Genomic DNA, 26542 nt, shown 5'->3' on the forward strand with positions numbered 1-26542 from the left:
TTCCATGGAGCTCAGCTTTAACTCCTATTATCAACCACCCGTAGGTTCTTCTTGCGGTTCTGCTGTCTCTGTGTGTAATGTTTCTTGCCCTTGCAATACTTGAGCAGGGTTGGGGCAGAAAGTAGTACTGACACATTCATTCTTGCCATTACATTAGGCATGGGATGGGGAGTAAAAATTGGAGTGGGGTTTTAGGATGGTGCATCAAAAGAATTTCAAAGTGTATTTGATTATTGCATAGGGGCCACAACTCTACAGTGGTTTGCATGAGGTGTTCTATATGTGACAGCTGGCCCCAATCTGGATCTATAGATGGAACCGCAAGGGGTCGAAGTCCAAACTTAAGAGGGAACTGGTAATGCCCTAACTTTCATAGAGCAAATCTCAACTTCAAATAGACAAGAAAAACACTGAAATATATGCTCCAAACATTGACGTTCCAGGGTTTGTTCAATAACCTTGCATTAGAAATGGCAGATTGGCAAGAACATGTTTTTATTGTAGAGATCTTCACTGCGTAATGAAACGGGATGACCTGGAAATGTAATAATTTACTTTTTATTTTCTTCACACAAGCAATACTCTTGAGTACACATCTTACATGTCACAGGGACCCCAAGTTCACATGCAAAGTGCATATAGGCACCTGCAGTGCTGTTAGATGACAGATAATTTATGACAGATATTAAGTGGAACCGCAAGCAAAGGGAAAGGGACTGTGGACCTTTGATCATAAACTTCTAGAAATTGAGCACTCTTGGCAAGCTGTCAAGCAGGAGTTAAATATATGTGTATGAATCAAATTCTCTTGAAGATGAGAAATGTTTTCTACAGGAAACTTCCAAAAGTTCTTTGCAAGAACTGTTCTCAGTCTCTGTGTAGATTTCAATCACAGCAGATGGGGGTGAATACATTAAAAGAGAATCTTGGAACTGGCTCTCATCCATGCCAGGCTAGTTTATGAAAAGATGCCAGATGGGCACATACAGAGTGAAAGTATTGTTGTATGCAGTCAGTTCCAGGTAGTTTAATGTATGGTGGTGTGGTGGAATCACACGACTAAAAGGAAACAAATACATTGTTAATAATGGTGGGCTCCTTGTGCTGAACACCAGAGAAAGATCTTCCACCTCTAAGGTGGTTTTCAGGGGCTTAGCCTCTGAAACATATATTTGAAATAATGGGTTGAAATGGTGCATTTTATATCAAACATTTAAGGACAAAGCTGATTAAAAGCGTTACCGTAGATTTCTTCAAATACCATTTCACCTAATGAGACTTCACCAAATTCATTTCACTTAAAATGGTAGGGGAAATTGTACATGTGTAATGCATAATAGGTGCAGTATGGGGTAAGGGTATAAGTTAGGGTAGGGAGGGGCGAGGGAGGCTGCCGAGGGCCCCACACCCATAAAAAAAAGTAGATTTCCTTTTTCTGTGGAATGGATTTGTTAAAATCTCCATTAGGTGAACATGTTTCGAATAAGTCACATACATCCAATTAAGATATACATTCTGTTCTGTAGGGGAACACGTTCAATTATCCAATTGATACCAACTCCACACAGTAGCATTTTCCAACATCTAGTCTTGCTGGCAGTGACCAAAGAGACTAACGTCAGTATTGTGAATATAAGATACATTTTCCTGTTTTGTTCAATGAAAACCAAGCGATCTCAACAATATATGGCAGCTTTGCCATAGTAAACATATTGGTATGCTGCTTGTGCTCAAAGAAAATCACAAAGCCCATTTTAAGAAAATATGCCACTACTGCCTCCATTTCATTCTGGCTGTGCCCAGATGCCTGTTTTAACAATATATGCCAGCATTGCAACTGAAAAACAAGTGCTTCTGTTGCTTGTGGTGAATGAAAATCATGAGGCCTGTTTAAAAAAATACATGCGAGTGATGCTCCCCTCACATACTTGCTGTGTCCAAAGAAAATCATAGGGCCTGTCAATATGTGCCACCTTTTGTCTCCTTTACATACTGTCATACAAAAAGAAAGTCATGTTGCTTGTCTCAACAATATATGTCAGCATTGTCACTGTAAAACACATGTTCATGCACCAAATAAAATCACGACGCCTATTTGAATATGTACCTGCAATGCCACTGTATAGCCTATTTTCATGCTCCTGATTGTCAAAGTATTGGCCCAAGTCATTCTTCCTGCTGGAGATTGGACCCATGACCCTCTCCCTACGCCTGTTCTGCCCCATGTTGTTGTCCCTACTGAAGTTCTGCCCATTTGACCCACTCCCCTATTTCCCCCCATGTGGCCCTTACTGACCCAGTTCTGCCCAAATGCGTTTCTTAGCGCTCAGTTCTGCCTCATTAAGCCTCCTAGCCCCACAAGAATTGCTATATTACCCTATTTGAATTCCCCACTCCCTGACTGACCTCAGAACATGGATTTACACATGTGCGTTTATACATGCACACACATTCAAACAAGCGGCTGTGTGTGCGCACTCACGCGCACACATTTATTGTATTAACTTACTTTTCCCCTGCCAAGTCTCTTGGATTCCTCGCTGCAATGGCTCCTCTTCAGCCCATGAAAGTAAACAGGAAGCAGAGAGGGAAGTGATTGACCACTTCCCTCTTTTGAGTCCTGCATCTTGACTTCCCGTAGGCGAGCATATGATGGTCAAAATGGAATCCCTCATTACCTCTAATGGGGAAAAGGCTCACTAATGCCACTTTGTACCTGCAGAGTCAGTGGCCATGCAAGTCCCCTGGTAGGACAGCATTTTTCTCACAGAGGGGCCTGCATGGCCCTTTCCATGCTGGCACAAGATGGTGCTGTTGTGCAGAGCTCTATAGCAACAATAGCAGTTCCTCCATACTCGAAGGGCACCTTTCCATAACCCATTATAGACCGGTTGCCACTGTATGCAGCTGTAATGTGTATTATGTGTCGCTCATCTTCTTTATATGTTGATGTATGTGTGCATGATTTTCTTATACGACACGTGTGGGATGCTGCACCCTATCTTTCAAAGGAGAGCCCTGTCCCTTTTTAAGCCCAAGTTTTGGAATGTGTAACCTTTTGGATTATGTATTTCCCTCAAGAATTCTTTTCAGTCCCCTGAATAAGGAATATGGCATGCCCTCTCCAAGTCCTGAGCAGATATATGCCGAAGTACGTTTACTGTATCTATCCCACACCAATGCCAAACCTGGATTGCGCAGTCTGGTCATCGGGGTATGAGGGGAGAGGGATGCATTTCAAAGCAGGATGCATGTTCTTCTCTGGGGTGGAGAAGATACTGCAGATGTTGCAGCTAAGATTTTCACCGGACTAATGCCACCTTGGGATGGATGCTAAGCTGCATCTTGTGCACCATTGCTTCTCCAGGTTGAAGCGGGGCAGATGACACACAGGAACCTATTTTCTAATGCGCAGCTCGGTGGGAGGCTATTTGGGTAGGTTGTTTTTTTGCTTCCTAAAATCTCTTCCATTACTTGTGTGAAAGTGTGGTCCTTGTGCTTCTGTCTCCATTTTGAGATTAGCACTATATAATGGGATGCCAAAGACTAAAGTACTGCAGCATGTTGTGGCCCATTCAGGACTGCATCTTGTATCATTCTGTATATCAAGCCAGAGGCGTTGCTGGGGGTCGGGGGCTGGGGAGTCTATAGCCCTGGGTCTTTTGTTTGCAGCCCCGGATAGAAGCTTAGGTGCTACAGCCAAAAGGCTAGCTAGCCCCGAGTCCCGACGGGCCCGACATTAGCATAGCCCCAGATCTTTTCCGGACCTATCAACACCCCTGTATCAAGCTATCGGGCGCAACTGGCATGCCAATGATGAACATACCGGTGCGCTGGAGGATCTTTCATCGCCTATAAATCAAAGTTCAAAATCTCACATTCTGGAATTTGATGCAAAGATTGAACCGGAAGTAGATTGATCATTCTTGATTGTGTTTAGCCAGTATAAGGGGAGGAGTTTAGTCTTGCTTTTAACTTCAGCTTCTAAAAGTGGATGCGCTTGGACACGTTTAATGGTCTGGATTTACAAGGCCACACAGTGTTCATCTTTTCCCTTCATCCGTTTTCCACTTTTGTTAAAATGTGGTGTGTTTTCTAGGTTGAAAATCAACAGCAAAAGAAATCAGCTCGTCCGGGACCTGGAAGAGACAACACGGTTAGTTGCAACGTTGCATACCCAGCTGAAAAGGTAGGTTTTGTTGATTGCCTTAAAAATATTTGTATAGTTAATGTCCTAATCTCCACTGTTAGTAGATTGATCAAAGCTAGATATACCCATTACAGAGAAATAATATCACCTGGCGATAGGGGTTATTGCCACCAGATAGGTTTTAGGTGTAATCCAGTCTCGTCTGCTCCTAAAAATGACAACATTGTAGCCAGCTGCATGCTTCCAGTGCATGTTGAGGGTAAAACCATGCCATGGTTGTATGATTGCAGTATACCCAGGATGTTTACCCAGTGGTGTGCCAGACATCTGTAATGTGGCCCTGGTATCCTGAGATGCTAGCAAGAGGTCACTATGTACAATGACTAACACATCTTCCAGGAGGCATGTGGCAGCAGTGGCGCAAACTTCCAAAGGCCTAACAGTAGCAGGATTCCAAAATGGATGCATCCCTTGCTCAAGTAGCAGACAGTGTGTTGAATTATGCAGAGAAACCAACCCCAGATGGCCAAATACACAACCCTGCACTTACTAATGTGTTCAATCTGTTCATTTCGTGAACACCAGTGCACATTTCTACTCGCTGCAATCCTGAATACCATGTGTATTTTCCCCTGTATGACAAGTAGCAAAACTGCACTGGTCACTTATATAACTCTACCGTTTTGCAAATGTACTTCATAAATTCAAAATGGTTTCCAAAACTACTCCGGACAAGAGTGGATGGAGGTTGCTGGAATGCAACTAGTCATTTAAACTGTATTCCAGGTAACCAGCCCATTCTTGGTCCAGCCCTTTGCAACACTGGATCGTGCAGGTTTTTGGGAGACAAGGTCACATTACTGCGCATTCATTGGAAAGGGATTTGGACGTCTGCCCCAATGGAATGGCATTTCTGGGCTATACATGCAACTTGGTATGCGTGCAGTTGAGGGCTGTAGCCTATTTATACAAGGGGCTTCACTTGTGGCTCATACCTGTGTCTCTGTTATGGACACGCACTCGAGGCAAAACGCGCCTCTGGTTAATCATAGCTGCCCGGGCATCTACCACGCTGGTGCCACATGATAGAAAGTATTGTTTCAGGACTGTGCAGGTGGTAAGGTTTTACTGTAGTGCGACATATCAGAACTTGACAAAATACCAAAATAAATAAATGTTTTGTTGTAGGCAGAGACAGTTATACTAGTGTGCGTGTCACCATTGCGCGATGTTGACAATAGTCATGCGAACGCAACTTTATATTGATCGACATGCTGAAATGCCTAGCAGTGTTTTCAGGGTTATGCACGTCATTTTGAGACACAGCCTGAGCTGTGTGAGACCTATAAGCCACTTAATGTGAGTTGCTGGGAGCACTTGACTAGTTGTGTGTTTGCTGGGAGCACTTGACTAGTTGTGTGTTTGTTGCTAACAGAAGGACAGTAGACCACCCCTCCGCTTGTCATTCCTCCAGGTGGCAACTGCCATGGGCAAGTGCATAAACTGTCAAGGTTGCCAGAGTTTCCAGTAAACAACACCTGAACATAATGTACATTCCTGTATATGAAACAAATGCTTCTTTTGTTCTTCATCCCGCAGTTTATCCACCAGCATGCTGTCCCTTTCCTCAGGCAGCAGTCCCGGATCCCTGACGTCAAGCCGAGGCTCGCTTGCCACATCCAGCCAAGACTCCTCAACGTCAGCCAGTTTCACTGACCTCTATTATGAGCAGCTAGAACAGTTGGACTCAGAGTATCAGAGCAAAGCTGACTTCTTACTCCAAGAAGGGACTGTAGGGTATAGGCCTTCTGGTGACATAACCACTATCCACGAGAATGAGGTGGCGAAACCTCAGAGGACAGAGAACGGCAGTAGAATTCAGCTCTTGAGATCTCTCTCTGGCACGCCCCGATCGATGACCTCATTGTCCCCGAGGTCATCACTATCTTCCCCTTCTCCGCCCTGCTCCCCATTAGTGATTGATCCCATGGTGACTGGGGATACTTTTCTGAGCCAAATGGACTTTGAGGAGAATGACCTGAATATGAACCTTTCAGAGCTTGGTCTTAATGCTGGAAATGACGTCTACAAACTGGAAAGGACCGAAGCAGAGGACAAACATCTGAGCCAAGGTAAACCTGTGCACATTAAGGGTTACATAAAAGAAATGGTTGAGAATGCCATGTGTGGCAGCCAGTCCAGTAGACCAAGAGACCCTATTTTATCATGTGTAAGTGAGATTGCTTTTAAAGTACACGCATTGAGCCAAATCGGCTCTTGGTGTTGAAGGGGGAACAATGGTCATCCGTGGCCGTGCGTGGATTTGCCACAGATCAGTGTTTTCTCAACAATCTTAAAATCAGAGTTCCAAAATCTGTGCAGCCTTTCCAAAACAGATGACATAGCAGAATCCTTTGCATAGCCATCACTCCATGGCATTCAAACTCGTGGAGATTGGAATCGCTAGTATTTGGGGGCTTGAAAATCTAAATCCGACTTGAATGTGGAAAAATTCTCTCTTTCAGGGAGATTGGTGAATGCTGTGCTGCCTATACGTATAAGAATCTATAGGGATTGGTTAATTTGCTATAAGTTAATATATATCCCTGATCCCTAGGGATGGTGATCGCTTTTTTGGAGCCACAAAATTGGTATTTGACTTTTACAAATGTGTATATGATAGCCAGCAACTGTTTAAACAAAATGACGATTTGACGGATTTCTACTTTGATAAGAGTTGAAATTTGTATTGTAATTTTATTTAGGAGAACCTTAAACCTGTAATCCTTCCCTACAATTAATTACAGCCCAACTGCATTCTTTATGTTTTTGATTTAACCTCATTAATCAAAGTCAGTTAGCATCTATGGCACCTCCATTGAATATCTGCTGCTCCGCCTTCGATTCTGCCACTTCCCAACTTGTCGGCAACAACGTTAGCCTGTAATGAAGAGTTATAAATGGATTTTTCCAAGTTCTCAGATCGTCTGTCGACAACCCTCACTGTTCGTAATGCTTCCGATGCGTGGCATATTGGCTCTAGGGCGCCCATTAGCTCCATGCCCCAAACCCCTCCATCACTTTTGCCAGCAGCACTATAGAGCAGAGGCCTCCAACAGGCGACCCAGGTCATAGTGGCAGCACACCAGCTGCCAGTGAGTAGCTCTCGAATTGCTTCTGACTGTGCCCCATCCCCCGGCCCCCTGTGACATTGAGGGAACCAAGAAAGACACTTTACAAACGGCACATGCAGTCCTGATCATATTATGTTTGAGTATTAAAAAGCTACTCAATGGGCCTCATTACACGGTAGGCGGTAAGGGTTTACCGGTACCGATAAGGGTACCGGTACCGGTAAACCCTTACCGCCTTACTACGAGGTCCCTTTTGCGGGACCCGACCTTAACGGCTGGTTTTACCAGCCGTTAAGGAACGGGCCTGCTAAGGGACCTTGGTGCTAATTACGGTACCGCAATTTGCTGTACCGTAGTTAGTGCCTTCCCCATTCCCATTGAGCCCTATGGGGGCAAAAATGGGAATGGGGAAGTGCCTTGGTGAATGGGGAATTACCGCCCCCGCTCACCTTGGAGTAGGGTGGTAATTCCGGCATCCATCAAGGCGGACACGATAAAATACCGGCGGCAACCATGGCGCTAATAGCGCCATGGTTACCGCCTACTGTGTAATGAGGCCCAATATTAATTATATTACTTGTTTGCTTTATAGTGACAATATTTACTTTGTCATTTTACGTAAAATATACCAAAGAAATAATATCTGTTTAATTTAGTGCATCACTCTGAAATAAACCTATAGTCTTAGTTGCTTCAATCAAGTGTGAAGAAAGGAACAAACAATTACTTTCAGAGCCCCCAAAAAGGTTGAGCATGTCAAAATCAAACATTTTACATCCTTAGATATGGGAGGGTGGTTGTGCCAGTGAAAACATGAAAGAAAAAAGAATCCACTGATACCATTACTTGTTTTAAAGGGAAGTGTGGTGGTCCTAGTTTTAATTACTAGTAGATATCATTGCAGATGAGGTCCCAACTCTCGAGCCAACATAAGCATCCCACCATACACTATAAATATTCTGTGCGCCCCATAAATGTTTCTACTATCAAAGATGATCCATTTCCTTTGAAGCCTTCTGGAAGTCAAGTAAGGTAATATCCTTTTTAAAATAATGTTGCTGTTTCTTACCAATTTTAATATCAACGTGGATTAGAACTGAAGGCGAAGAAATAGATGACCTCATTGTTGATTTCCTGATGTGTAACTTTTGCTTGGTGGGCGACGTGTACTGTGTCTTTTCTACCAATTGCAGTTATTTCAGGGCTCTAAAGGGTTGATCGGATAACAGAGACTGAGCAAATGTATTCCCACACCAGTCACTGCCAACACCCTGATTTACCTGCCTTGACGTCAGAGTTCTAAAGGCGGACACTGCCTTTTGTCTCCATGGCAATGTGTTCATTGGTTAACACTCCTTTGTAAACTGTAGAGGCCACATAAGATGTCAACAATATGCTATTGCTGGTGTTTTTTTGTTGTCATTGCTACAGAAGATTTCCGATTTCTTTTCTATAAGCAGCAGTGTCTCTGTCCGGTTGATTTTAAAGTGTTTGCTATTGCTGATGACTGGCTGGCAACAAACACATTCAGTTTGTTTTGTTCATCTCATTTTTGCATAATTCTGTGGGAAATGCGTGAGAAAGAAAATCTGAAAAAATTGCTGAACTCGTCTAGATTCAGGAATGTTTTCACATTCAGGAATTTGTTGTTCAAAATCAGGCAGCAAATGTTTTAAATGAATTCATGCCAATACAACTGTCTATCCCACATTTCTGCGACGGCAATGTGCAGAAAACAAATGCGTCATCACTCCGTTGAAGGTGAAACACTCTGTGGCACACTATTTGCTTCTGTATTAGCACTATGCCTTTTAACGGATAACACTTCTCGTCCAGGGCAACAACACAAAAAGACCACTTCGAGTATGCCTTTTCCCTTGTTCCTCTAGTTGCAGAGCCCTGAAGTGCCTTGCAATTTCCTTATAACGAATGGTAAGGGGTACTCTATCCGTTATATTTTGCTGTTTTGTAAAGGACGAGGGTTATTCAAAACGCTTCCAGGCTCATTCAAGAAAGTAGTGGAAGGGTGGATGAGAGCAAAATGTTAAAAGGTGAAGGTATTAAACACCCTTAAGGAACAGGACATTGCAACTTACATATTAAGTCCTTACGAATCACTGCAAGGAAAACCTAATCCGCTGTTCATACAAATATATAGCAGCCCCCATAAGCAATGGATGAGGTGATACTGTGGTCTGGGGGCTGGTTACATAATGGGGGGGAAATGGCAGTATTTGTGCCAGGCAGGGGTGCAGAGGTCGAAGTGGTTTGGAACGAAAGGGTATGATGATCCTCTACTTTTCAGGCAAATCTGTATTGTTCCTTTACTTTTTGTCACCCAGCATCCCAAGTTAAGGGCCGGAGCAAAGCCAGCACAGGGCTTAAGGCCATTAGCACCCCGGGTTACCAAAGCAGTGACCCGGGGTGCTAGGCCTCACACGTCCCGTTCAATGACTGAAAATAGTCTTAAGATGACTGCCATGGAAAGGGACAGCGGGGCTCCATATGGAACCACTCTTCCCTTTCTATGGCGGCTTGCAGGAGCCAAGGGGATGGAGCGGCTGCTGTGGCAGCATCAGTATAAGGTAAGTAGGACGGATACAAAAAGGGGGGGCGGCGGGTGGGGGTGAGGATGGCATTGGAGGAACTGGCTGTCAGGCGGCAGCAAACGTAGGCTGAGATCGCCATTTTCAGCCCGCGTTCCTAGCCACCTGATTGGCTGGCTCCCCCCACCAGGGTGCTAATGTTTATTTGAATAGCTTGCTTGGGACATACCTCCCCTTTCAGAGCTGCCACATAGCCCCACACTATAATGATTAGCCTGTATATTCTGAAATTAAGCACGATTAACATGAAATTGCTGCAGGCACATTTGTACACGTGTGGGGGTAACTACGGTTCTGGGCATGTCCGTTGAGAGGTGTGAATGGATGGGGGATTAAAAAGGGAAGGGTGCATGTAGGGGGCAATCTCTGAACGTAATTCTGCTCATTTTTGTTTCATTGGGTTTCTTTCAGTGTTATAACACAGTTATAAAACACACTGTTAAGGGTGGAGTGGAAGAAAGGCAGCACACCAGGTATGGAGGTTGCATTGAGGGGCGATGAGGCTGGGTATGAGGTCGGTGAAGAGCATGGGCAGGCAAGGGGGATGGGCCAAGGCAGAGGGGAATAGAGTTCCCCTATTTCTTTTAGTCCTCTATGACTCCTAGGCTAGGTTATGCTTACGCGGCAGGGTTCCCCTTTCTCAACATCAGGGTTTTCAGGGATTTCCAAAATTTGAGGTGGTTAGGCTCTCGTCTAGGCACCAAGGCAAGAGAGTTCTAGAATTCTAGTGGTCTTCATGGGGACCCTGCTGAACTGGAGATCGATGGTATACCAATTAATTGTGACGCTGTGTAGACATTACTGTTTTGTTTGTGAGGGCAATATAACTGGGGAGAGGGCTGCTTCAGAAGAGACTTGTTTTAGAGTTTGTGGGGGATCAAGAGGATCATCAAGAGTCGGCGGAAGAAGAATCGGGAGCTACAGGTTCAGGGATAGGGGTACTCGAGGGGACTCCTCCTAACCCCCCACTGCATCCGCATATGCATGCGAAACAATGAGTCTATTACGAGCTTGTTAACAGTCGAAGAAATGAAGGTAGGACAAAAGCCCCCACAAAATAGATCTTTGTAGGGGGTCGTCCGAGGAATACAAAGAAGAAAAACATGAAAATCAGCCTGTTCCCTCATTAGAATGTCCTTTCATGCATTGGCCAGACCATGCCAACAAAAACCTCCGATTCCAGTACTTGGTAACTAAATGATGTATCTTTAGTTCTTTTATCAGCCGTGTTCGCAGAAAAACCTAGGAATGTGTTCACATAGTTATTGCTTACTTATTTTCCAATTATTTAAAACCTTTTTCAATACGTTTTAGTCTGATTAGTTCATAAAAGGGCAAATCGTCATTATCACTAACTTGTAACTAGTGCCTTGATGCCTCGGGGTTTTGTGCGCTGCTATAAATGCGAAAATAAATAACCCTCGAGAAAAGTTCGAAAAATATTTTTTTCACTCTGTCAAAGACTACCTTTTCTGTATTTTTCATCACATTGTTTGATAGTAGCCATGATATGCCAATAACGCAATCTACTGTTGTGATCATGTTTGATTTCTTCTTTGGTGCGTGTTTCTCGTTCTTGCAACTTGCATGCACAGTCTTCCTACAATGTATCCTGCCTTTTTTCAGGATAGTGCCATTTACCAATCCTCCCATTAACATTGGACTTTTTTATTTATTTTAATAATCGAGGCCTGATTCTGAGATGTGTGGTAAATGTGTTGTCCGGTGGCAGTTTCTACGAGTCCTCACTTTTGTTGTTCATCCGCACTTGCTGGCAGGCCCGGCCTTAGGGGTGGGGCGAGCCAGGAGACCACCCAGGGCATCGCGTCCCCCAGGGCACCATTGGCCCCTGCCACGCCAGCTCAGGGAAGTCTTTCAAGGGCTCCCCCGAACTTGCGTAGCGGGAGAAGGCGCTGCAGGCGATTGTCACCAAATGCGCCCCACCGCCGCGGGCGCCTTCACCAACAAAAGGCACTGTTAGCCCCCCGCCACGTCAGCTCTGGGGAATCTTTCAAGGGCCCCTCTGAGCTGGCATATTGGCGGCAGGCGCCTCATTGTTGGGCAATGCGCCCGCGGCATTTAGGAACAATAGGGTGCTGATGCACTGTATTTATAGAATTACCTCCTCGCAGGAGCGAGGTTTTAAAAAGTGGGGGGCGCCAATCCGCCAAGGGCGCTGTTGCCCCTAAGGCCGGCTCTGCTTGCTGGCACAGTAACAACCTCCATAAGCAGTGTGAGGCGAGTGCAAGGAGATTTGTTTTCGGGCAGTACCTGAGGAATATCAGAAAAAAGGGAATACGCATCCAGCACGATGCAGGTTGTTAGTGTGCGTGCCAACAGTGCTGTTAGAGAAGGTATACAAGCGTGCAATGAGGTGATTTTCTTTTTGGAGCATTTGTATTATGATGGTGGAAAGGACACCAATAGTGCGGCCACAGCTTTATTGACACACCATTTCACATGCCATGAACATAGGAGGCAGCGTGTACCTTCTAATTGCCGGGGCAGCCAACCATCCTGCTGTGTCAGAAGTGTTTTTTCTTCATGTCCTGGAGCACAGCAACACCTTTATGTAACTGCACTACGTTTTTTATTTTTCAAAATGGCTCCCGAGCATCTGAAACCTCGACGGCCATTTTGAAAACTTGGTAAGTAGTGCATTTTACCATCAAAAGTAGCTATAACTCTTGTACGTCCTCTTCCCTCTCCATGCATGTCAACATTAGGCATTCCAATCTGGCGACATTAGCCCAGTCCTTCTTTCAACTTTGAAAAAAATCCATAAATTAGTCATGGTTGCCCCTCTATGAGAACAAACAGAGCCTGTTCTCTGGGATGGTACCCACTCTAGAGTCCGCAGCCACATTTTAGCTCACTGTACCTTTCACAGATGGGAAATATCCAGTTGCCGATCAGTCTTTGTCCCGTCTTCGTTCGTTCTCGTAGAGGACCGCCCAGGAGTAATTTCTGACTTGTTTCAACTTTGCTTTCTGGGACTTGCAGTCCTGGACTTGCCCATTATAAACTACAAGCCCCAGAATGCAAAGTTAAAACCAGGATTTGGACCAGTGTCTCCAGAATGGAATGGAAAATGCTGGCATTTATGCCTCTCTAACACGTTGGCTCTAGTTTGCTGAAATGGGAAGCAGGCATACTCCCCATCCACCTTAGAACGGGGGTGGCAAGTACATAGCTCTCAACTCACACGCTTTTGGCGGGTGTCACCCGCCTTCTAAACAGCTGACTCACCCGCCAAGCCTCCTGCATGCACATTCATTTCAATGGGCCTCTCACCCGCCAAAAATAAAATCGGGTGTTTTCACCCGCCTTTGTGACACAAATGGTTGAGAGCTATGCAAGTAATCCAAGGGAGCATTTTGCCTTTCAACAACAGCTTTCTCCTTGCCTCTGGCCTTTAGTTTTGCAAATATTTATTGCTATTGCGTAGACTGTACATTCACTCAGTCCTAAAATGATAACATTCCTGCGGTTTGATAAAACAAGGTAGTGGTTTCACAATATTGAATAAGGCCAATACATGTACAGGATAGCAGAATCGTAAATTCTTTTCCTGTTACCACACAGTTATATAGATAACGGCACGTTTGGAAAAATGCAGTGAACTTTACACTTCTGGCTGGTTCCTTATCAGTACAGTGGCCTGTTGCCCAAATTACAGTTGATTGTTACCTAAGAATAATAGTATTGAGCTACCTGTTTCTGCAAGGTGTGTCTGCATGGTTTCATTGCACGGTTGCCCAATAGAAGAGCCATATTGAAATAGTGTATCTGCAGTCATATCATTAAGAGGTTTTTCAGAATTAAGTTTATATGTTCATTTTCACTTTTGGCTATTGGTGGAGCTTAAGTGCCACCTATAAGCTAAACCTATTATACTGGAGTTTGGATATGAGGGGCTTACCTTGTGGGTGCTCTTTGGTTTTTTAACCACACCCCCATGGTCATACTAATCTGTATGGCCAGGTCCACCCACAATTTGCCCTTCCCCGCCAAACGTATCTCCTGCTGGTTGAACGGCTCCCCACGGTTTCCAACCCTGGTTGCTTGTAGAGCTCTTGCTGCCAAATTGCCCCACCCCCGTTGTTCGCTGCCTGCTCTCCTGCATCTCTGCTTCCCTTACCATGTCCTTCCTCTATGATTTTTACAGCGCTCCGTTGCTTCACAAAGGTAGGTCCGTGCCAAAAAAGTATGCTAACAATATTAATACTGTCACTTCTGTTTAGAACCATAAATAATTGGAACTCTTTATTCCCTTTCTCTTGTCCCAGAAGTACCATCTGGGAAATACCTGCAGTAATATAAATGGATGCAGCAGAAATATTAAACCTACAACTCTACCAGGATTCCCCAACACTGCTCAATATTTAATGTGTAGCCCTCCAAAAGTGCCTTGGAACCAAATGACTTGGGCAATCGCAACACAGATAACTATTTCCAACTTTCTCCAGAAGATGATCCATATACGTTGGACGAACGCACAACCATCCCATCCTTACACAAAGCACTTCCCTTTGCCCAATCTCCCAAATATCACTCTTCTCTTCCCACTCTCCCCTCTTGGATTCCACATTTCTGCTCACTATTCCCCAAACAGACTATGATCTGGAGCTCCCTGGGCAGGGGCACAATACGCAACAGAAATGGATCAGGCACTCTGAAACTAATACACTGGTGATTTGGTGCAGTATAAAAACAGAGAAGCTTTGCCTAACTTGTCAGTGCCACTATGCTATGCTCTTTGAATGCTAGCACCACAGCTCTTCGCTTCGCTCTCTCTGTATGTTCTCCTAGTCTTGTACCCTGGGGCCACCTTCCACCTCTTTCATCATTCTTCACCTCCTCGCTCCTTCGTCGGCACTTTTTTGTTTGACAGTCTTCATTTGGTGTTTGTCGACGATCTTTCTATCTCGGTGTTCTCTGCTTCGGTGCTCCTATTTCCCCCGGGTGCTTCTGCGACAGCTTCTACTTCTTGGTCTGAGCAGCCAGCTGCCTTTCATCTCTCTGACTTTGTTCTCAAGCTCCCAATCGCTTGTATGCGTCTCATATCTCGGCAAATTCTCTGAAGTCTTTTTCTCACAAGATAGTAGTCGGGGACGTCTTTTCACCAAAATGCCAGGGGTAGAGGAAGCGACATCACACTACCTTTGGCCTCTGATAACATTACAGTAAGTGATGTAATTTGACCCCACCCGAAGTGACCTCACGGGAAGCGATGGGAGACTACCTTTCACCCTTTGACAAAACAGTAAGTGGCTTCACATAGCACTGTTTGTAAGTACACTACGAAAAATATGGTTTCAATATCACTGTAAAGTGATATACATTTCATACAATAATGAATCACCATATGCATCATTAATATCAGTGCGTGTAGGCTCACATTACCAAATTACCATGAATGCAAGCAGACGTCCAAGGCCAAACGATAATGATGTGTTATTATATAGCACTTACGCTTAAGCAGTTCATGTAGAACAAATATACATACAATATCACCCAACCTGTGTTAGTACTGCACCCTGCAGATCACACACACATTGTATTGGCGAGCGCTCAACCCACTGAGCTATCTTACTGCTATAGCTATCAGAAAACCAGCCACTCCAGAAACAAAGAGCCACATGCTGCTGGCCACAACCCACGAGCCTCAATAAAAAAAAAAAACGTTTTGCAAACGAGACCTCTTGGCGACCCCTAAATGACGTGCATGATGGTAGTTAGTGAAGGCAGATTGCTGTTTAGGAAGTCCCATTTGTGTGCGGTCCTTCGACATCTCTAAAGCATGAAGTTCTGTTCTGTCAGTGCCTCAACTGTGGTTTTCTCTCTCGGCTGCATGCCGAGAGAGAAAACCCTTTGCCACATACCGCAGATCCTCTCCTGCTTCAAGTCTCCTGATCTTCTCGGGCCACATTTTATTTCTGTTCCTCGTGGCAGTGGTCGCAGGGGTCACACGATCATGGACCTGGTGAAAGTATTTCTCTCCTTGATCCCATTAAAGGAAATGGGACAGATTCCTCCCAGTTCACAATAGGTAACAGGATGAAATGTACATACGTCTGTGTCTTAAAATCTTGTGTTAACTCTTGGGCGTTTGCCTATCTTAGTATTACTGCTGTGTAATTTGTCAATTAGGTTTCATCACCAGTGGTGCTGTACTTTTTCCTGTTTGCAAAATGTAGTAAAAATGTGGCCCATTTTATTTAGAGGTAGAACAGACGTGTAAGCCTTACTTACTTTTGTAGGAGTAAACAAGTAACAGTGATCTTTTGAATTTGAAGGGTTCTGGAAACTCCACAGGAAAAAAGGTTCTGTCCAGCGTTTTACAAGAGCCATCTCTGAGAGAAAAAAGATTCAATAGGGACTAAGAAACTCCATTTAAAGAATGAAACATCCTCTTACACAACATTCTGTGGTACAGAGTGGGGAGAGGAATTACAAATGGAACATGCCATTGAGTACCAACGCAAGGGGCTACTGAGGAATAGCCTTTTATATTTTGGGTTCTGTTCTGCTTCCAACAATAATACTGATGCATTCTTGAACACTCCGCTAACAGAATGCGTCACTGAATAAAGGGAATTACTTTTGGGAGGAGACTTTGATGTAGTTTTGAATATAAAAACATAGTATATAAATTAGAGTATTGGTAAAACATAAGAAATGGCTTACTGACATTGGTGAGCACACCTGATGGGGGGAATTTGGCACTGCCGAAGGGCCAGATTGCTATTGTTGATCATAGTGATATCTCTGAAAATATATCGGCTGGTCTGGGCCATTGCATCCACTACATGGGTCCACTCAGCTGGTCAACCAAACGAGCACCATTGAGTTGGGAAGCTGTAAACATTTGTCAGTTCTAGGTGCCCCCGCAGGGGTCTAAGTATGCTTTTCAGCTATACCTATTATGCTACATTATATGTTTTGGTTGATGGAAGTACAGGTTTAAACTAATACATCTTTACTAAAAGATGAGGACTCGATAACTTGGATAGGAACGTAATTTGACTTTATTTCCTGCAATAAAATAGGGAGTTGATGTTGGAAACCTATACTTTGTGGGACACATTGAAATCGACCATTAGAGACAAAATTATTAGTGATATCTCACTGGAAAAAAAGAACAAATAAAAGTAAAGAAATTGAAAAGTCTATTAAGGAAGCAGGAAGAGTGTTTACAGAGCCAAACAAAGAAGCAAACATTTTTGGTACTTGAAAGCAAAGGATCCATTGGTGGAAAAATATGATAGGCCGGCTTAAAGGGTGGTGTACTCTTGGAAGCAGATTTTTGGGATTAAGTGGAGGAGTCAAGGGCACTGCTGTTGAATAAGACCAAAACCTCTATGTCTACAAGTATTAGTTCAGCAAGGACACTCTGGGGGCACAGCTACTGCTAATACTGGAATGTAGTATGTTTAATCGTTTTACAAGGCACTTTATAAGGATGATTTGCTCTAATCCATCACAGAAGGATTTGATAACTTGTTTTTAAGCATTGACTTGCCAAGCTTAGATGGCACTGATAAGGGAGAGACAGATGTGTGTGTTACAAATTAGGAAATAGGAACCACATTTAAATTGCCAAAAAGTGAAAGCTCCTTCGCTAAGGCTCCAATTGAATGTTACCAACATTCACTGACGAATCTGGATACTTTGTCCCTTCTTCCCTATGGGGAGGCCACCCCCTTTGAAACACAGGGAACTTTCTATACCAAAGAAGTTATCTGCTAAATGTTGGACTCAAAACAACCCTAACCTTTTCAGCTGTGTGTTTGGTTCACGGTTATGCTGAACTCTCCATAGGCTCGACAGCTGACGGTGAACAATACACCCCATTGAAGTCTCGGAACAAGAATAAAGGACCATCAACCCTTGAATGGAGAGAGAAACCATACGCATAGGCGAGCCTCTGATATGGGGACGTCGCCGAGGTGCTGAGCCATGCTGAACAGTGAAGCCGGCTGTGTCACGGCCTGACAGAAAAATGTGCAGATCCTGACAAGTAAAGGCCACACAAAACAAAACTTACCTGGAGGTGCGACCACGCCAAGGACATGGTGGGCCTGGTGCCAACCTGATGCCGAAACCAGGAACAGAGGGAGGAGTAAATCCTCTGCTCTCAACGTGGGAGAAAAAAAAGCAAGAGAACCGCTCGTACCTGTTAGGAAAGATTTCTTAATTGTAGGTAATTTTCCTTCCATGTGGCACCCCTAAACTTTTTTCTGTTGTTTTCACCCTGATCTAGACTTTGCCAGAGAAGCGCAGCCTTCCGCCGCACTCCTGGGCTTTCGCTCCATTCTTACGGGGAAACTGACATGCCCTTAAGACAGTCAGTACCGGGAAACGTTGTTTTCCGTAGTTCTTTTCTCATGTTGCAGCTTTCGCACAACATGGCACAAGAGTGCACCGTAACTTACATTACCGCGCTCTTGGGTCTCTAGTCATTCTACAGGCCCTAGTAACTCACGATGGATTTCTAACGAACTTTGCAAGTATGTCACAGACGGGACTGGTGGCAGCGATAGTTTCTTTGTGTTTTTGAACTCCCTTTTGCCCTGTTAACCGCGTTTCTCGCGTTTGGCCAAAATGGGTGGCCTGGCTTCCAAAATGGCCATGCCACGAGGTTCTTTGTCCTGTCCGTTGACCGTCTTGCCCCTTCACCTTCCCCAGGTCGAGCCAACCTGGGGCCATCCTTATTTGGGCATGTACTTTCCCGCGAAACACAGATGCTTTTGTGGGCTTCTGCATGCCTTGTGTGTGCCTCCAGGATGTGGGCTGGGATGTCTGGTCCCAATACACATCCTGGGTGCCACAGAGTCTAGTGTGTCTTGAATGCCTGGGACCACCGTGGTCCATGATAGGTCCACGTATCGTGTGAGTGTTTTGTGAGCAGATCTCCCATTAGGTCCTCTCCGTTTTGGCGCGAAGGGAACTCTGGATAAGAGGAGGCTGGAAACACCACTACCATGTCGATCTCCTGAGTTCTCACGAACGACGGATACAGGAGCCAACTATCCTGCAATCGAACTAAAAGGCCTGTACTGGTACTTTGACCCTTTGGAATAGTGGGAACAACTATTCTCGGCATCTTCATCATCTCCTGCACGTAAGCCTTCGGAAGCGTCTCTGGGCCATCCAGTGGACTGACCAGCTTACCCAGGAGTCTTGCTCTGTAACCGCCATCAGGTTGCTGCTGTATTCTGAGTCCTTGACACTCTCACACGATTCGTACACTTGGCATTCCCAGGTCTGAAGTAAGAAGTGTACATTGGGCTGAAATACACACAGCCGCTTCGTTGCCCTGCTGTGGTAACAAACTGTGTGGGTTCACTGCGTTTGGGACATCCTCAACTCTAACTTCTGCTGCCGCGGAATCTACACGATGCCGAGACGTCCCCTGCTCGTATCTGAACCTGTCAGCACTGAAACTGACGCGGAGAAGCCTGGGTCTGCCTGCATCGTAGACCGGTGAGTAGCAACGCTAGGAACTGGTCGCCCTCCTGCAATAGCCCGTAGCTTTTCCTCGCTGTGTTAAACAGCACACCTTTTTCGCACTCGTGCTCTGCTTCTGCCCGCAAGTGGAGGCTGTGCTTGAGTAGCGGAGATCTGTTCACCCTCCTTTGTTCACCACTCTGAACTGCCTGACTTCATTGAAGAGACTCCCCTTGGCCCATTGGCACCAGTGTGTGCAGGTACTTTTGAGCACAAGGCTCCACTCTTTGTAGGGCTCGGACTTCCTTCTAGTTAGGTGGCCTCTGAAGGCGAACTGGGTCTAACGATTACTTGCACTGCCTGTTTTCCTCCCCATCTAGGTGGTCTGGATGTTTCGTGCTTCTAACTCTTTAGACCCTTCGGTAATTGTATATATATTGTATTTGATTGTGATGTGTTGGTTTACTTGAGTTTTATCGTGATTCTTTACTATGGTCAATATTACAAAGGCCTTGTAATAAATGTGTCTATATTTTTAATATAACACCTGCTTGGAGTAATTTGTAAGCGTCCTTGCTTTGTGTGCTCATTGCGGGCTTTCAGTCACCCTCACCCCTCTTGAGACCTAGTCTTGACTGCCGCGATCGCTACCTTGATTGGTCTGGCTTGTCCAGAGGTTACCCTGTTCCAAGAAACTAGGCTGGCCTTCTGAACCTCTGCCCCTCCAGGACAGCGTTCAGAAATCCATCTTAACAGTACGCAATCCAGGGGAGCAGCAAACCGCGGTGAATGCCACCACTGCCGAAGAGACACACAGTCCCTGGAGCAAACCCTGAAACACTGAAGGTACGCCGGTTGTCAAGACCGTTCAGGGAAATATCCCTCCACCTACAGAAATTTGGACAGTTTGTTTTTGCAGGAACTTAAGACTTTTTTATTGTTGAACCTGGGCAACTTGAAGAATTTTGATAGACTGCCAAGAACTGTTCAATAAAGAGAACTGTTGGTTATGGATAACCAGTGGATTCGGAGCCAGGAAGTACTCTTGGAACACCCAAGATAGACCATGGTGAAAAACCCTGAGTGTAGAACACTTAAGCACATTTTCTTTTACGTTTTATAAGTGGTAAGGCTACTTTAGTGGATAGGTTTGGACCGAGGACAATTTTATTTTTAATATTGACAAAAAAGTCCCTGCATTTTACTAGTTTGTGTCATCCTTATTTTGTTGACCTGCTTTATCTGGCATGTGTCTGGGCAAAATTATTGCTTGTGCTGGGTCTGAAAAACATTAATGATTTCTATTTTATGTTTCTATTTTGGGACTGTTGCTTTAGGGGGAAATTAATAACTTCTACGATATGAATATTCAAGTACTGGACTCATTAATTGATGAAAAAAATAAACGTTTTTATTACCAAAATTAAAAACAAATTCAAAAATCTTGTTGAGGTTCAGCAAACCCTCAGTCTTTACTGACATTTTGCTACAAATTCTGTGATGCCAATTCCATTACTTGCTCAGCTTTTGAAGGTTCAGACTCTGTTGCCAAAATAGACAAATCCTGCAGATGTCCTATCACCAATTGTATTAGGCAAACGCTCCTGTCACGCTGTTTCATAGTTAGTGATTCAATGTTTTCGTAACTTGATTGGACGTGTCTCTTGTCCCTTTCATATCCGACTAGTCCTGTGCCCTGACTTGTCCTATTTCCCCATCTGTTTCTTGCTGTCCGTCTTGTTATGCCCCCTAACGCCTGAGGGTCCATGGTTGCACTATATAAATATAATAAAGTAAAGTAAAAGGTACATTTTTTGACTTAATGGTTTTGAGAAACACTACCACATTTCCGTCTATAAGCAAGAATTGTGGTGCACATTTCGCATCTTCTCGATCGTTTGGACTGTTAATGGGAATGCCACTCCCCTGGCTTTCTTCGGCTAGGCTGGATCTAGCACTCTAATGATGCTGCACACAGTTTGACAGGTTGCATTTGACCTAAGGTAAGCTAACCTTTTGCAGGAGATATTTTATCCAGCACAAAGCTGTTGCTTGCCTAGGGATCAACATCCAAAAAAGATGAAAACGGTTGTTTCACATTTGTAACATTTATTTACAGATCTTGATTCCCAATTTTTGCATGTGTATAGCCCTAGAAGTAACCTATCGTGAATGTACCTGTTTGATTCAGATTAACTGTTGACAATGAGAACTAACATGATTATCCCCAAAAAAAGACTTTTGTGTCAAATTATCACTTTGCCTGTTTCCGGCAGTGTTCTTTGGGAATCAGCAAAGCAGGTTGGAAACAGCTACTCGTATTTGTATTTGTATTTGTATTTATTGATTTATAAAGCGCCTTACACCAAGGCGCTATACAGTGGAACAACTTAGCACATAAAACATAAACAATATAAAGGTAGAAGCAAAATTTCAATATGATCCATTCAACAAAACAGTGAAAAGAGCAATTAACTGAGGGGAGAAGGGGGGGGAGTAGTGGTGATGAGTTGGAGGAGGGAAAGGGAAGGGAGAGAGAGGGGAGGTAGGAGAGGGGGGAGAGATAGTCAAGGGGAAAGAGTGAGGAGGGAGGGGATGGAGAGGGGGAGGGGGTTTTCAAGGAGGAGAATGGAGGAGGAGAGATTTAAGGGAAGTGCGAAAAGAGGAGAAGGTAGGGGTGGAGCGGATTGCGAGAGGAAGGGAGTTCCAGTGCAGAGGCGCTAGGAGTTGAAAGGAGCGGAAACGGCAGGAGGCGCAGGGGGAAGGAGGAACAGTGAGAAGGAAATGGTCAGCGGATCGAAGGGAACGGGAGGGGGAGTAGAAAGTGAGAAGGGAGGAGAGGTAAGGGGGAGCAAGACCATGGAGGGATTTGAAGACAAGGCATAGAAAGTGAAATTTAAGTTGAGCGTGGAATGGTAGCCAGCCAAGGCAGGATAGCGAGGTGGAGATGGAGTCACGGGAGGTAAGGAGACAAAGGGTACGAACAGCAGAGTGGTAGATGGATTTAAGGGGGGCAAGATGAGATGTAGGTAGTCCAAAGAGTAGGGAAGAGGCGAGAGAAGATGAGGGAGGAAATTAAGAGTTTGGTAGCGTGGAACGTGAGGGAGGGACGGATTTTGCGAATATTGAAGAGGTGATAGCGACAGGTGCGAGAAGTGAGGGAAATGTGTTGGGAGAAGGAGAGAGAGGAGTCAAAGAGGACGCCTAAATTACGAGCTTGGAGAGAGATAGGGAGATTAGAGGGAGGAAAGTGAATGAACGGGGGAGGAGAGGAAGGAGGAAGAGAGTTGGAGGGAAAGAATAGGACTTCGGTTTTGTCAGTGTTAAGAGAGAGAAAGCAGGAGGACATCCAGTTCTTAATGGCAGTAAGGCAGGAAGAGAGTTTTTGGTGAAGGTCAGTTGAGAAGGAGGAGAAAGAGAGGAAGAGTTGAGTGTCGTCGGCATAGAAGTGGTGGGAGATGCCAAACGAGGAGATAACAGGTGCAATGAGTGAGCTGTAAAGAGAGAAGAGAAAAGGACCAAGCACTGAACCTTGGGGTACTCCGTAATCAAGAGGATCGGTAGGAGAGGTCCGGCCGCCCCAGGATACAGTAAAGCAGCGGGAAGAGATGTAAGAGGATAACCAGTTGAGAACAGAGCCTTTGAACCCGAAGGAGGAAAGAGTGTGGAGAAGGAGGGGATGATCGACCGTGTCAAAGGCTGCAGAGAGATCGAGGAGAATAAGGATGGAGGATTGCTTGGCATGGCGAGCAGAGAGGAGGGAGTTAAGGCTAGAGGTGAGAGCAGTTTCAGTGGAATGTTTGGGACAGAAGCCAGATTAGGAGGGCAGAAGGAGAGAGAAAGTAGTGACAAAGGATGAGAGCTGAGAATAGGCAAGACGCTCAAGAAGCTTAGAGAGGAATGGAAGAAGAGAGATAGGTCTGAAGTTCGAGGTGAGAAGTGGATCAGCAGAAGGTTTCTTCAGAATAGGAATAATTGTAGCATGCTTGAACGCGGCAGGAAAGGTTGCTGAGGAGAGGCAGATGTTGAAGGAGGAGCTAAGATAGGGGATAAGAAGAGGGTAGATCTTATGGATAAGGAGGGAAGGGAGAGGGTCAGTTGGGGCGGACGTGGGGTGGGCTTTGGGTAGAAGGGCGGAGACATCGGACAGGGAGACGGGTGAGAAGATGGACATGGAGGATGAGAGAGGGGAGGGGAGAGAGGGAGAAGGGAAGTCAGAGGGGGTGTTGATTTTTTGCCAGAGGGTGAGAATTTTGGAGGAGAAGAAGTTGGCTAAGTCCGAAGGAGAGAGCTTGGAGTTGGAGGAGGGATCAGGAGTGGGAGGAGAGAGAAGTCGAGAAAGAGTTTGGAAGATGCGGCGAGGGTGGGTGGCTTGAGATTGGAGTAGGTTAGAGTAGTAGAAGGATTTAGCCGAGGTAAGACAAGAGTTGTAGAGTGAGTGGTAAGAGAAGAGGTTTGGTTGGAGAGTGGGGGAGTTTTCAGCCAGAGTCTCTCCAGACATCGGTGAAGGCGGCGCATAGAGAGGAGATGAGGAGTAAGCCAAGTCTTTTCACCCCAAATAGAAATGAAAGGAATCTCACTGTGCTAATGCAAGAATTAAACTTTACACTGTTGGTGAATTGTCTTCAAAGGCACTCCACAGCATTTGGTTCTCAACAAATCTCTGACTAAATCTTTTAGCAGCAATGCTCACCATATACACATGAAACAAACACGTTCTTGACCCAGATTCAATGTCTTTCTGACTATAAACGCTTCAACTGTTTTCAAGCAAAGCCGCCACAGACTACTATATTGAAGTTCAAACCTTGGGGTTTATTCATTCACATGGCTTTATACAGAGGCCAAAACGTACAGCACTGCATATCCCTTTCTCAAGGCCTACAAACATTTGGAATGCCCTGTGGAGTGCACGTTGTGTAATCCACATTGTGCTTTGGTATTCTTTTATAATACAATCTCCTGTTATAATTAAATGTGCATACCCAACCTTTAATAAAAGATGAAAAGCTGCCTCCAAATTCAGACTTTTACTAATGCATTCTGTTTCCTGGTATCTGTCATTGGGCATGGGGTGGTTTGCAAGGTATCCTCCCACTCCACCCACCACCCGTGCCCAGTATCATGCAGCCGGTGAGAAACCCTCCCGCTTGGCTACCCTACCATTCACCTCTGAGGTCAGGCAAGGCTCTTCTTCAGATCTGGCTTTATGTGCACCTGGAACCATCAGAGACCCTAAATATTCCACCCAGGCAAATGGGGAAACTCCACAGTAAGTGCCATGAATCATATGCAGCAAAACTTAAATTAGGTTTGGAGGTTAAGGGGTAGCCATTGTAGTGGATAAAGAATACCAGGGATATGCTCGTACTTGAGCATAAAACATCTTCAAGACGAACAAGTGAAGATGCAGGAAGACTTGAGCGAACCAAGTTATACCCATGTACAGTAGAGATTGCAATAGAGAGAGTGCAAAGTTCTGCATGGCGGTATAGCAACAGGATGGGGAAACAAATGGTTTGACTTTCTTTCAAGATTGATAAAAAGTGGCAATGAAGGTTAAGTGAAAAATCAGTTGTAAATCTTAGAGATTTCACAGAACAAAACAATTGCTGAGCGTGGCAAAATTGCAGTGATTCAGTTCTAGGCGGGTGATGGTGGTAGGTCAGACATATTACACTGACAACAAGACATGTTTTCAAGGGTCTCAAGTTTATTAAATTAAAGAAAACCCCTCCACGTTCCCTGCTTCTTCGATGACACTAATAAACCCTGTCCCCTTTCCAAACCTGTACTATGCTATGAACTGATCCTCCCACTAATTTCAATTACTTTGCCTAGAAAAGTGTTCTTACTCCTCCATTTCTTTTGGCTTGTACTGGCTGTTGTGTGACCTCCTCCAAAATGTCTCTCAAATTCTCCTTGTGGTTTTTCAGGCATCAACCTGTTTATACAGTTCAAAAAACGTTTGTTGGTTTTCCATACAAAAGGGGCTTCTTAACCATCTCAACCAAGTCTTGCTTAACTGCGAAAGTTAATACCTTAAATGCAGCACTTGAACTTGTATTTCCTTCACTGTTGTAGCTAGTGGCTCTTGCTCACCCCTGCAGAGCGTTTCAACTCCTTTGAAGCAATGGATATTATTGGTCCAGCATGGACCATCTGCCTTTACTGGTAATTTTAATTGGTCGTGGTTTCCCACCCTTGTTAAGTGGCTTAAGAGTTCTCAGGCCGGACTGTGCTCTTGGGTTCTTCAGACCTATTGGGTCTCTTGTGGTTTTGGCCCCCTCGCAGGGTCTTGCTTTCCGACTCACTCTTCCTAGGTGATTCTATTCCTATTAGGTTTCTCATACCCACTTGCACTTTTTCTTTCAGGCTCACCCCTCCTGGGTGGTTCTAGTTCTCTCAAGTCTCTCTAATCCCCTCACAGGGTCTTTTCTTCAGGTTCACTCCCAACTGGATGTTGCTATCTTAGGTTTCCGGTTGCCCCGATATGGGCCCTTAGGCTCGTTAGCCTGCCTTGTTTTATCCTCACCCCCCCCCCCCCTCAAGGAGTGCCTCTGAGCTCTTCCTCCCTCGCCCCTGTGCTAACAAGGAACAGTGTTCTTCGTCAGGTGGGCTATTCCGTTAACTGCAGAACCGTGCTTCCTGGGTTGTCAATTTTTCTGCAGCAGTGCTTTTTTAGGGTGTCATGATTCATGTATGTCGATGCACCGCAGCCAGGGCGGTTTAGTCTCGCTCTTGTGGAGTCTGGGTGGTTTGAACTCGTATGCCTGGACTGGGCAGCATTCTGAGGGCTCTGGGGTTCCTCTTCCCACCACATATGTGATGTGGTCAAGCTTCCAGTTAGGATTGGCTCGGTGCTACAGCGCAGGCTTCGCTGTGCACAACCTTGCTCAGACTGAGCCTTCTGAGGTGGCTGGTTCTCTCCCTGCAGGTAATGGTCTTGGCCATTGTGCGATCATCTCTGCAACAAGAGATGTAAAATGTCAAACCAGGCACATTTAAAGGCCCCTGATGTTCAGCCCCCATGAATCCAATATACATTTGGGACTCTGGGTTAAGAGAGAAGTTAAAGTTTCCATCTGGGACTTCCTTGTTATGTTATGTTATGGGAATTTCTAAAGCGCACGTTCACCAGAGGCATCATGGCGCTAGCCGCTTGAGCATGTTACAAGGGAACTAGAAAAGGTAGGTTT

At 45.0% G+C, this 26542-nt stretch overlaps 1 protein-coding gene across 1 annotated transcript in view; it reads left to right on the plus strand.

Annotated features, from left to right (window-relative positions):
- The window catches only part of WWC1 (WW and C2 domain containing 1), a 535977-nt gene that overhangs the window by 389715 nt on the left and 119720 nt on the right, over positions 1-26542 (plus strand). The window contains exons 10-11 of the mRNA XM_069654296.1: positions 4100-4189; positions 5750-6282. Coding sequence (XP_069510397.1) covers positions 4100-4189; positions 5750-6282 — 623 coding nt within the window. The remainder of the gene's footprint in view (positions 1-4099; positions 4190-5749; positions 6283-26542) is intronic.

Source organism: Ambystoma mexicanum, chromosome 3q, assembly GCF_040938575.1.
Source record: "Ambystoma mexicanum isolate Mex_15411 chromosome 3q, UKY_AmexF1_1, whole genome shotgun sequence".
Lineage (NCBI taxonomy): Eukaryota > Metazoa > Chordata > Amphibia > Caudata > Ambystomatidae > Ambystoma > Ambystoma mexicanum.